The sequence below is a fragment of the Neoarius graeffei genome, chromosome 7 (genome assembly GCF_027579695.1).
Source record: "Neoarius graeffei isolate fNeoGra1 chromosome 7, fNeoGra1.pri, whole genome shotgun sequence".
NCBI classification, from domain to species: domain Eukaryota; kingdom Metazoa; phylum Chordata; class Actinopteri; order Siluriformes; family Ariidae; genus Neoarius; species Neoarius graeffei.
This window is the reverse complement of record NC_083575.1, coordinates 92,247,301-92,260,404: the sequence shown is the minus strand read 5'-3', so window position 1 is coordinate 92,260,404 and position 13,104 is coordinate 92,247,301. Positions and strand designations below refer to the sequence as shown.

At 42.7% G+C, this 13,104-nt stretch overlaps 1 protein-coding gene across 2 annotated transcripts in view; it reads right to left on the bottom strand.

Annotated features, from left to right (window-relative positions):
- The window catches only part of wdr17 (WD repeat domain 17), a 391,349-nt gene that overhangs the window by 312,246 nt on the left and 65,999 nt on the right, over positions 1-13,104 (bottom strand). For both annotated transcript variants that reach the window (XM_060924889.1, XM_060924890.1), the window contains 3 exons: positions 11,886-12,035; positions 6,636-6,766; positions 6,428-6,553 (listed from right to left, as the gene is read on the bottom strand). In XM_060924889.1, coding sequence (XP_060780872.1) covers positions 6,428-6,553; positions 6,636-6,766; positions 11,886-12,035 — 407 coding nt within the window. The remainder of the gene's footprint in view (positions 1-6,427; positions 6,554-6,635; positions 6,767-11,885; positions 12,036-13,104) is intronic.

Here is a 13,104-nt window from a genome sequence, read left to right as displayed (position 1 = left end):
AAAATAAATGTTGACAAAAATTGCTACTATATTTGTTGTTGTAAATGAGCAAGTTGCCAGAGGTCCGTATCCGGGTTCCATATCGCAGGATATGGACCCGCTCACCAGCCAAACAGAGCGCAGGATTTGATGGAAACCGGACCGTGAAAAAAATAAACTGTGTTATTTTGAAACTGTATAAAATAAGAACTTTGTGGTTTTGAGTCGGATCACTCTACAGACTGGCTCGGCTTTTGTTACGGATTTAATAAAAGTAACTTTTCTCAAACTCTTTGACCTTGGAGTGTTCTTGCTTGAGAGAGTTTCCACAACAACAACAAAGCGGCTGGAATGGACCAGATACACACTGAGATCTTGACGCATATCAGCCAGATTATAGCTGAAGAACTCAACTGGAAGACTGGCGAAGAGAACGATTAACGTTGTGTGTGTGTCTGTTGCAGTGGTGATGGAGCAGAGAAAAGGAAGGAGAGAGCGAAGAGGCGAAGTCTCTTCTGACCAGAGCATGTGTGTGTGTGTGTGTGCGCGCGCGCGCGCGTGCGTGTGTGTGTGTGTGTGTGTGTGTTGACAAGTTTAGTGAAGCTGAAAAGCTAAAGAATCGAGAAAATAAAGTCTGTGCTGACATCACCTCTGCCTGTCCACGCTTCAGTATTCCACCCACCCATGGATGTACTACAACTTTTTCAGTCTTTTGTTGCCCCGTCGCAATTTTTCTGTAACGTGTTGCTGATATCAAATTCAAAATGAGCATATATTTTTCAAAAAACAATTCAATTTCTCAGTTTCAACATCGGGCGGCACAGTGGTGTAGTGGTTAGTGCTGTCGCCTCACAGCAAGAAGGTCCGGGTTCGAGCCCTGTGGCCGGCGAGGGCCTTTCTGTGCGGAGTTTGCATGTTCTCCCCGTGTCCGCGTGGGTTTCCTCCGGGTGCTCCGGTTTCCCCCACAGTCCAAAGACATGCAGGTTAGGTTAACTGGTGACTCCAAATTGAGCGTAGGTGTGAATGTGAGTGTGAATGGTTGTCTGTGTCTATGTGTCAGCCCTGTGATGACCTGGCGACTTGTCCAGGGTGTACCCCGCCTTTCGCCCGTAGTCAGCTGGGATAGGCTCCAGCTTGCCTGCGACCCTGTAGAACAGGATAAAGCGGCTACAGATAATGAGATGAGATGAGTTTCAACATTTGATATGCAGTCTTTGTACAATTTTCAATGAAATATAGGGTTTCCATGGTTTGCAAATCCTCACATTCTGTTTTTATTTATGTTTTACCCAGCGTCCCAACTTTTTTGCAACTGGGGTTGTAGTTCCCCACCACCAAATTCAAGAGGTGATGCACTCTCTCGCTGGGAAGGAAGAAAGGCTGCCAGGAAGCCACATCGGACTGCACCATGCACTTTAACACACTTCAAACTGCCAGGTCCACTGCGGCTCACCCTGCCACGCTCGCTGCACAGTCTCACCAACTACAGATAAGAATAAAAATCCCACCTGTTTTGCACCACACCTCTATTGTTGTGTGTCTGCCACTGTCACTAGGATTCCTCACTATTTAATTTGTTTGTTTATGGTAGGGTATGGAATGGTAAAAAGCCCCATAGTGGCAAAAGTATCCAACCGTAGACCTCAGACTGACACATCAAACTTGCCACTAGAAAGACAATCATTCAGGACCTTTTAATATCCTCTAATATATATTGATTAGGTTGATCATATGGTGTTTAATCACTGTCACATGAAGAACTATGAGCACTACGAGCACTTGAATATGTGTAACTATGGAATCAATTTTGTGCCAAAATGTTCATACAATACTTTTGAAATATCAAACAAAAACGACAAATCAAAATACAAAAATACAAAAAAAGCTCAATTTTTTTAGACTGGCAAACAAATTATTCGTGTAATCGTGCAAAATATCAGTCTATTACTCTTCAGAAACCTTTTATTTTTGTTCCGCGTCTTTCTCAGTTTTGTTTGACGTAATTTATTTTGGTTGCGATTCCAGCTTTCTCGTTTGCGCTCCCTGACTTTTTGCTTGCAGTTTTGGCACAAACTTCACGTGTGGGCGGGCTGTCCAGGAACACATTCCCATTGGCTAACTTGTGTTTGACTGACAGCTACGCTCAGCCATTCCCTACTCGGATTCTGGCGGACTGTTTGACGAGTGACCGATCCATTGACGGTAAACAAGGATGGAGTGGACTTCAGTAGTGACTATGATATTGAATTAACACTTTGCTGAATTAATTCAATATCATAGTCGCCACTGAAGTCCACTCGATCCTTGTTTACCGTCAATGGATCGGTCACTCGTCAAACAGTCCGCCAGAATCCGAGTAGGGAATGGCTGAGCGTAGCTGTCAGTCAAACACAAGTTAGCCAATGGGAATGCGTTCCTGGACAGCCCGCCCACACGTGAAGTTTGTGCCAAAACTGCAAGCAAAAAGTCAGGGAGCACAAACGAGAAAGCTGGAATCGCAACCAAAATAAATTACGTCAAACAAAACTGAGAAAGACGCGGAACAAAAATAAACGGTTTCTGAAGAGTAATAGACTGATATTTTGCACGATTACACGAATAATTTGTTCGCCAGTCTAAAAAATTGACTTTTTTTTGTTTTTTTGTATTTTGATTTGTCGTTTTTGTTTGATATTTCAAAAGTATTGTATGAACATTTTGGCACAAAATTGATTCCATATGTAACCAGTATTACCACTGAATGATTAAAAAAGTGTTGCACTTTTATTTTTCTAACTAACACACTGAAGGTCTGGAAATGAGTGGTGACTAATGTTTACAGTGTCTTGAAAAAGTATTTGTTGGTGTTTGTCCTGTTTTGTTGCATTACAAGCTGGAATTAAAATGGATTTTGGAGGGTTAGCACCATTTGATTTACGCAACAAGCCTACCACTTTAAAGATGCACTTTTTTTTTTTTTAATTGTGACACAAACAATAATTAAGATGAAACAAGCGTGCTCTGAGAGCATAATATCACCCGCTGGCAACCATGCCATAACTCTGGTAAAATGTGACTGAATTGAACGAAATTGCAAAATGTGTATTACCGACAGAGAACAAAGAATCCTGTCAAGTTTCGTGAAATTGCTCCAAAAATTGCGAGAGGAGTTGATTTCAGAAGCTTCCCAGGAACAGACAGATGGACAAATGGACATCGCCCCGACATAATCCCCCTTTGGGCCTTTCGGCCAGCAGAAGATAAAAACAGACATCTGGAGTGTGCATAGGTATTCACCCCCCCAAAGTCAATACTTTATAGATCCACATTTTGCTGCAATTACAGCTGCAAGTCTCTTGGGGGATGTCTCTATTAGCTTAGCACATCTAGCCACTGGGATTTTTGCCCATTCCTCAAGGCAAAACTGCTCCAACTCCTTCAAGTTAGATGGGTTGTGTTGGTGTCCAGCAATCTTCAAGTTATGCCACAGATTCTCAATTGGATTGAGGTCTGGGCTTTGATTAGGCCAATCCAAAACATTTAAATGTTTCCCTTTAAACCACTCCAGTGTAGCTTTAGCAGTATGTTTAGGGTCATTGTCCTGTTGGAACGTGAACCTTCATCCCAGTCTCAAACCTCTGGCCGACTCAAACAGGTTTTCCTCCAGAATTGCCCTGTATTTAGTTCCATCCATCTTTCCTTCAGTCCTGACCAGCTTTCCTGTCCCTGCAGATGAAAAATATCCCCACAGCATGATGCTGCCACCACCATGCTTCACTGTAGGAATGGTGTTCTCAGGGTGTTGGGTTTGCACCACACATGGCATTTCCCATGATGGCCAAAAAGTTCCATTTTAGTCTCATCTGACCAGAGAATCTTCTTCCATGTGTTTGGGGAGTCTGCCACATGCTGTTGGGCAAACTCCAAACGTGTTTCTTAAGCAATGGGGTTTTTCTGGCCATTCTTCCATAAAGCCCCGCCCACTTTGTGGAGTGCACAGTTTAAAGTGGTCCTATGGACAGATACTCCCATCTCTGCTGTGGATCTTTGCAGCTTCTTCAGTGTTATCTTTGGTGTCTTTGTTGCATCTCTGATTAATGCCCTCCTTGCCCGGTCTGTGAGTTTTGGTGGGTGGGGCCGTCTCTTGTCAGGTTTGTAATTGTGCCATATTCTTTCCATTTTGCTATAATGGATTTAACGGTGCTCCGTGGGATATTCAAAGCTTGGGATATTTTTTATAACCCAACCCTGATCTATACTTCTCCACGACTTTGTCTCTGACCTGTTTAGAGGCTCCTTGGTTTTCATGTCGCTTGCTTAGTAGTGTTGCAGAGTCAGGGTCCTTCCAGAACAGGGTGATTTATACAGACATCATGTGACTGATCATGTGACACTTTGATTGCACACAGGTGGATCTTAATCAACTAATTATGTGAGTTATGAAGTGAATTGGTTGGAGCAGCTCTTATTTAGGGGTTTCATACGAAAGGGGGTGAATACCTACCGTATGCACACTCCAGATTTTTGTTTTTTTTTATCTTAATTATTGTTTGTGTTACAATTAAAAAAAAAAAACAATTTGCACCTTTAAAGTGGAAGGCATGTTGTGTAAATCAATTGGTGCTAACCCCCCCCAAAAAAATCCATCTTAATTCCAGCTTGTAATGCAACAAAACACCAAGGGGGATGGATACTTTTGCAAGACACTGTACCGTATGATGCCTTTGGGGCGGAGCCTGTGAAAACATGAATAATCACGGAAGATAACCAGAAGTGATGAAATACACCTTTGGGCTGAGTTTAAGGAATGTCAGACAGCCAAAGGTCTAAGATCACACCTTTGTGTTGAGCTTAAGCGAGACAGGTAAAAGTATCACATAGCCAAAAAGGCCACTTGCATAAAGTATGGTACTGTACCTGGCTGAAAAGTATGTAATAACAAGCATGTAAACGTGAAACCTCGACTTCTCTGCACACAAGCATGGCTGTTTGTTACCTTCATATCATAAAAAGCCTATAACTGCAGCTCCTTGGAGTTTTTTGTTTAGAGTCGGACTTAGTTTCCACGACAAATGCTGTGACCATCAGAGGTGGACAAAGTACCCAACTTCATTACTTAAGTTAAAGTACAGATCCCACTGGTCAAATGTGACTCCGATACAAGTGAAAGTTGCCCAGTCAAATTTTTACTTAAGTTAAAGTACTGAAGTATTTGCTTTTAAAAATACTTAAGTATTAAAAGTACATTTTCTGTCAACGCATCGTTGTATTATTGCCACAACGCTTACAAAACCTAACGCCGTTACCAAAGACAGAAATGTGAATTCACAAAATGAACGCATGCTGTGCCATCATGGTGGTTTAACATTAAGCTAGCTAGTCAGTGAAACTCCAGCTGGCATGCTAGCAAACTCTCTTCAAACTTGAAATCATATTGGGTAGCTAACGCTACTAGAAAATAAACGTTTCTACATTGTTTATTTGGCAAGATTATGCTAAAATGTATTTCTGAAAGGACTTCAGATAAGTTAACGTTATTCATGTTAGCGTAACTCCATTTTTACATGCTAACTAACAGTGTCCAAGTTAACTAGCTATGTGTTAACGTTAGCTGTGGACAAGGCGACAGCAACTTGGCGGGCAAATCCATAGAAAGTCATGTGACTAACCAGACTGCATAGCTACGTTTGCAACGTTATCGCTAGCTCTAAAAGCACAGACAACTTCGTTGCAAGCTTTCTCTTGGAATAAAACGTTTATACCTCAATATGCTTCCACAGGTTGGATGGCGAGTTTTTGGAGGCTGTGATGTGGTTCATTTTCGGCAAACAAAGCAAACATTTAAAATGAAATGAATCTTTAATCCTTTCAGAAAACTGAAACATGGGTTCTAGCTATAGCCATGAGTGTGTGCCTTCCCCAGAAGAACCGCCTCCTTCCATTCTGCCATCAACTGATCGTGTTAAATAACGCTGCTGAGAAATCACTGAACTTGATTTTATACAGTCTACGGACGAGACGTGACCCGACTGATTACTGATCGGCTCTCAGTGTCACTTGCGAAAAACCATCACGTTTTAGAAAAGAAAGAAAAAAACATCCACTTTCAAAGCTGCTTCATAGTAATGAGTAACGAGGACCTTGATAGAAATGTAGTGGAGTGAAAAGTACGATATTTGTCTTTCAAATGTAGTGAAGTTAAAGTCATAAGTTTCCCAAAAAAATAATACTCAAGTAAAGTACAGATACTCAAAAAGTGTACTTAAGTACAGTACTCAAATAAATGTACTTCATTACTGTCCACTTCTGGTGACCATATATTGAGAAATTCTTTCCATGTCATCACGTCAGTGTAAATGATGAATAAATATGATCCTGATTCTGAAGCATGTTGGTAAATGTGCAATCAGAACAGTACCAGAGTGTAAACCCAGTTTCCTGTCGTGATATTTATCCCATCAGCACTTACGGTTTTGAAGCGGACGAGGTGTTTCATGTGCATGATGCCCTGGCCGTAGTTTTGTGGCAGTAAACTGTCATCTTGTCCCTTAATCACAGCCACCAGGTCCCACAGGTTATGGCTCCCTCCTGGAGGCTGAAAAACACTCACTCATCACCTTTTCCTACAAATATCACGGGCTGATATGGTAAAAGTGAACGTGTTTGGTTTTACTGACCGAGAAGCATTCAGAGAACCAGCGCAGTTTCTTTGTTCGTACATCACTGGAAAGTTTGTCGAGTTCTTGCTTTATGTCTCTGGATACTTTACCACAGAGGAGAGGGGGAGCACCGGGAACCATCGCCCGGTCTGTAATCAGACAGGTCAGTCTTGCACAAGTCATACTGGCTAAAATTTACATTCTGACTGCATTTGGCTGTGCACTGCTTAATCTGCTGTTAATCATAAGCAATAGATGCCACATTGACCTGAACAGGACTTTAACTTGTGTCTATTGTGTATTATTCTATACACATTCACTGGATATGAGCAATCGCGCACTCTGATTGGCTACTCTGATTGGCTAGGATATCAGCTCATATACCAGGAGTAGAGAAAAACAAAATGGTGGAGCACATCAAGTCAGATATATCACTTTGTTATCAAGAATTTAAAAGAAACAGAAATAGCTAAAAGAATATCGTTTTTTTTGTCCCCCCCCAATATCTCCTGTTCCACACTCCAGCCCAGTTGGTGGCAGTAATGCACCTTTAAGTTTGCTTGCCAACCGCCAAAAAAACCCGAAAGAAGAAGAAGAAAATGGCAGAGCGTGTTGCTGAACCAACTGATGACGAAATAAAAACTCTACTCGAAAACAGAACCCCAAATAAATTACAAAAAAGCAACAAAATATGGAATAAAAGTATTTGATGGTAAGAATGTAGTCTGGCTAACGCAACTTCAAAGCTCTGCGAGCATTGGTCTGGCATAGATATTAAGCCCAACCGTTTCCCAAAGTGCGTGGTTGACCCGCCTCCCTGAAATGCCTCAGTTTGCTACTGGTCGAAGCCAGAAAAGGCTGTGATGAAGCTTAAACCAATCACATCACTCTTTCCTCTGACGTATGTGACGCGACGGAAACTGCTTGAGTAACAGGAAGAAGAAGGAGGAGCTGAAGAGGAATAAATAAATACCTCCAGGGCTGCTCTTTGCTCTGCTTTCAATGAGAACTTCCCATTGAATGCTTTCAATACAGCATCTACCGCTGTGTCAAAGGCTTGCCGCTGCTCCATGTTCGTAATGTTTCTAGTGAATGAAGCGCTTCCGGCATAGATTCTGTAAACAATCTATGGCTTCCGGTCGCAGTTCTACTACGTCACTGCCTTGAACACGCCTCTACCCAGGGCCGTTGGAGATGCTCAAAGTTGATTGGCTCCCGATTTTTCGGGAGCTTGGAAGAGCTGGAGATAGCTTGCCTTGCCAGACTAAGTTCGCAACAGCCCCCCATGTTGCGTCACACTTAGGATGGGCGGGCCCAGGCTAGTAAGAATGTATCTTTTTTTAATTTTTCAAGAATTATTATTATTATCACATTTTTATTCCAGCCACTGGGGGTGTATAAGCGTACTCTTGGTGCTGGTCCCAAGCCCGGATAAATTGGAGAGGGTTGCGTCAGGAAGGGCATCTGGCGTAAAACTGTGCCAAATCTAACATGCGGATTGAAAAGAGAAATACCACACCAGATCAGTCGGGGCCTGGGTTAACAACGACTGCCTCTGGTACTGTTGGTCAACAGGGTGCCGGTGGAAAGTGTGCTACTGTTGCGTCAAAATGGAGAAGGAAAAAGAGAGGGGGAGGCATGTTAGGAGAGATCATGAAAGATGGAAGGGAAGGAGCTTAGAATTGAGGGTAGGAACACTGAAAGTGGGAACATTGACTGGCAGAGCGAGAGCGTTAGCAGGTATGATGGAAAGAAGGAAGTTGGACATGTTGTGTGTGCAGGAGACGAGGTGGAAAGGAAGCAAGGCCAAGAACATTGGATGTGGCTGCAAGTTGTTTTATTATGGATTTGATGGAAAGAGAAATGGTGTTGGTATTGTTTTGAGGGGAGAGTTGGTCAACAGTGTGGTAATCAATGCTGTGTGTGCGTATGCCCCAGAGGTTGGATGTGAGAATGAAGAGAAAGAGTTTTTTCTGGGAAAAGATGGATGAAGTGGTAGAAAGTATACCGAGGGAGGAGCGCATGCTGATAGGAGCAGATTTCAACGGACATGTTGGCGAGAGAAACAGAGGAGATGAGGACGTCATGGGCAGATATGGTGTAAGAGAGAGAAATGTGGAAGGGCAAATGGTGATTGATTTTTCAAAGAGGATGAATTTGGCAATAGTCAATACATACTTTGAGAAGAAAAAGCAGCACAGGGTGACATTTAAGAATGGAGGAAGATCTACACAGGTGGACTACATACTCTGCAGAAGGGGTAACCTGAAGGAGATTGGAGACTGTAAAGTGATGGCAGGGGAGAGTGTAGCTAGACAACATCGAATGGTCGTGTGCAGGATGAGCTTTAAAGTGCAAAAGAGGAAGTGTGAAATAGTGGAGCCGAAGATTAAGTGGTGGAAACTAAAAGAGGTTGAACATCAAAAGGAGTTTAAGGAAGAAATGAGATGAGCATTGAGTGGCCATGAAAGTCTGCCAGAAGATTGGGATACTACTGCTGTATTAGTAAGAGAGGCAGCAAGGAAGGTGCTAGGGTGGTCATCGGGAAGGACGAAGGAAGACAAGGAGACATGGTGGTGGAACAAAGAAGTGCAGGAAATTATAAAAGAGAAGAGGCTAGCAAAGAAGAATTGGGACGATCAGAGAGATGAGGAAAGCAGGCGGTTATAGAGAGATGAGACAGAAGGCACAAAGAGCAGTAGCGAAGGTGAAAGCAGATGCATACCAGGAGTTGTACGAAAGACTGGAGACCAAAGAAGGAGAGAAAGACCTGTACAGACTAGCTAGGCAGAGAAACAGGAAAGCGAGAGAGTGATGAAAGATGTAAATGGAAATGTGCTGACAAACAAAGAGAGTGTATTAAGAAAGTGGAAAGAGTTATTTGAGGATTTATTAAATGAGGAGAATCCAAGAGAGAAACGGTCAAATTCATTGGAGACAGCAAATCAGGAAGCAGAGTTGGTTAGTAAGGATGAGGTAAGGGCAGCCATGAAAAGAATGAAGACTGGGAAAGCAGTCGGACCGGATGGTATCCCGATTGAGGCTTGGAGATGTTTGGGTGAGACGGCTGTGGAGTTCCAAACGAGATTGTTTAATAAGATCCTAGAGAATGAGAAAATGCCGAATGAATGGAGAAAGAGTGTGCTAGTCCCAATATGCAAGAATAAGGGAAATGTACAGAGCTGCAGTAATTACAGAAGGATAAAATTGATAAGCCACACCATGAAACTATGGGAAAGGGTATTGGAGGCGAGATTGAGAAGAGAGGTAGCAATCTGTGAACAGCAGTATGGGTTTATGCCAAGGAAGAGCACGTCGGATTCAATTTTTGCTTTAAGAATGTTAATGGAGAAGTACAGGGAAGGCCAGAGAAAGCTACATTGTGTGTTTGTAGACCTGGAGAAGGCATACGATAGAGTGCCGAGAGATGAGTTATGGTATTGTATGAGAAAGAGTGGAGTGAATGAGATATTAGAGTGGTGCAAGATATGTAAGAGAACAGTGAAACAGCAGTGAGGTGTGCAGTTGGAACGACTGAGTTGTTCAAGGTGGGACTTCATCAAAGATCTGCTTTGAGTCCTTTCTTGTTTGCCACAGTGATGGATAGCTTGACAGACGAAGTGAGGCAAGAGTCACCATGGAACATGATGTTTGCAGATGATATTGTGATATGTGGTGAAAGTAGAAAGGAGGTTGAGTTGGGTTTGGAGAGATGGAGGTATGCATTGGAACGAAGAGGAATGAAGGTGAGCAGTAGCAAAACAGAATGCATGTGCATCAATGAGAATGGGGATGAGAGTGTAGTGAAGAAGCAAGGAGTAGACGTAAAGAAAGTTGGTGAATTCAAGTACCTGAGGTCAACTGTGCAGGAAAACGGGGGCTGTGATAGTGAGGTGAGAAAGAGAGCGCAGGCAGGGTGGAGCAGTTGGAGAAGGATTTCGGGAGTCATTTGTGATCGGAAAGTCCCAGCAAAAGTGAAAGGTAAGATGTATAAGACAGTAGTGAGACCAGCTGTGATGTATGGATTGGAGACTGTACCCTTAACGAAGAGACAGGAGGCAAAGTTGGAGTTGGCGGAGTTGAGGATGTTAAGGTTTGCGATGGGAGGTTGGACAGGATAAGGAACGAGCACATCAGAGGGACAGCACATGTGGAGAGCTTGGGAATGAAGCTAAGAGAGATGAGACTGAGATGGTATGGGCACATCCTGAGAAGAGATGCAGAGCATGTTGGAAGGAGAATGTTGAGGATGGAGCTGCCAGGCAAACGAAAACGAGGAAGGCCAAAGAGGAGATACATGGATGTGGTGAGAGAGGACATGAAAGTGGCAGGTGTGGTAGAGAAGGATGCGGAAGACAGGGAGCAATGGAGACGAAAGATCCGCTGTGGCGACCCCTAATTGGGAGCAGCCAAAAGAAGGAGATTATTATCACATTTTTCACAAATTGCTCCTGTCATTTTGCCGGTTTGTTTACATTGTAAGCGGAAAAGATTTTGTCGGATGTTTTGTATAAAGCTTTTATTTATTGAATTTGCAAAAAATTAAAAATAAAAATGCTCTGTTTCTCAAAATCCAGTGAATGTGGATAGAATAAAACAGTGATTCCACTCAATCTTGTCCTACATGGCTTATAGACAACTTGGTGCTACGCGCCTTGTCGGCTATCAGCTTATGTACGACTCGATTTATGGAATAACTGTTAAATATTTTTAAAGAAGAAGTGGATAATAAAACTGGCATGGGGTTATAGGAGAACCAGAGCATCAGCAACGCAGTAGCTCACACGGCCGTATCATGAGAAACCAGACTCGTTTATAATTCGCTAACAGTTAGAACAATTAGTTCTTCCAAAGAAAAACAATCAGAATCAAAATCCAGTGAAAACTCAGGGAGGACTAGTGATTTTTGTGAATTGTGGACAGACAGATGGAAGCCATGTGATAGCAACAGCTCATCACTCTATGGCCATGTGAGATAATAATAATAATAATAATAATAATAATAATAATAATAATAAACGATGCAGTGGTGGAATGAAAGTCAAAGTACTGTTACTACCCCAAAGCTGATTATTTTCTGATAAGAGCATGCCTTGGGTGTCTTTTTTGACCAACTTCTGACCAATCAGAATCCAGAATTCAGCTTTGTGGTACAAAAATACAATATTAAATAATCTCATGTTAAAAAAAATATCTAAAAATGGTTTAAAATGCAGAATCCTGCTTATGTTATGTCGTCTATTATTTTGCACAGTAGCGGCGGCTCACCTGTGTTTCCGATGATGTCGTCCCAGCTGTGTTCAGTCAGGATGTTGATGAGCAACGGAGTGATGAGAGGGGTGAGTGACCACAGACGCACGGTCGAGTCTCTAGAGCAGGACGCCATGGTGAACGGGCGACTCGGATGGCATGTTAGACCTAAGGTCAGTGCCAAACACACACACACACCATGTAAGTTTTGCCCTTCAGATACAGAGGAAAGAAGACATTGTCTGTAAAATATGGTATTTAACAAGTTTACTGATGTTGCTCTTTACTGTGTTTTCACAGATGTGGGAGCTTGCAATTACTCATAGGAAACACAAGATCACCATCTGGCGGCACAGTGGTGTAGTGGTTAGCGCTGTCACCTCACAGCAAGAAGGTCTGGGTTCGAGCAAAGCGGCCAGCGAGGGCCTTTCTGTGTGGAGTTTGCATGTTCTCCCCGTGTCCGCGTGGGTTTCCTCCGGGTGCTCTGGTTCCCCCCACAGTCCAAAGACATGTAGGTTAGGTTAATTGGTGGCTCTAAATTGACCGTAGGTGTGAATGGTTGTTTGTCTCTGTGTCAGCCCTGCGATGAGCTGGCGACTTGTCTAGGGTGTACCCCGCCTCTTACCCATAGTCATCTGGGATAAGCTCCAGCTTGCCTGCAACCCTGTAGAACAGGATAAGCGGCTACAGATAATGGATGGATGGATGGATGGAAGATCACCACCCTACAGTCTGAGCAAGAATCAGAAACAGTAACATTACTACCACCTGCTTGCTAACATGTGCAACTACACTCTACACTACATTTATAGGCAAATAGAGCTACTAGTAAACACATGAAACACCAGAAAATAATTTTATATACACTTGAACTTAACTGGAATGCTTGAAAATTAAATAGACCCCTATTTATACATCCCACAGTCTCCCCCTCTTGAAAAATGGCGTCTCGGCAATTGAAATATAGGTAACTTGGGAGTTACAATTCTACAACTGTATCCGTTATCAGGGAACCATCAGATGACCACATTAATGAGTCCATAACAACAGAAGAAATACCTCTCCATAGTACTTATTCCCTATTCAGCACCATAGTTATCAGTCAGGTTCATCGTGCACTATGATACCCTACTGTGAAGACCTTTAGTCATAGTGTCCATCTGTGGTATTGTGTCCATACACATGAATACAATTTAATAGTCTCTGGACCTGGAGGGGGGTTCAGTTCAGTATCTTT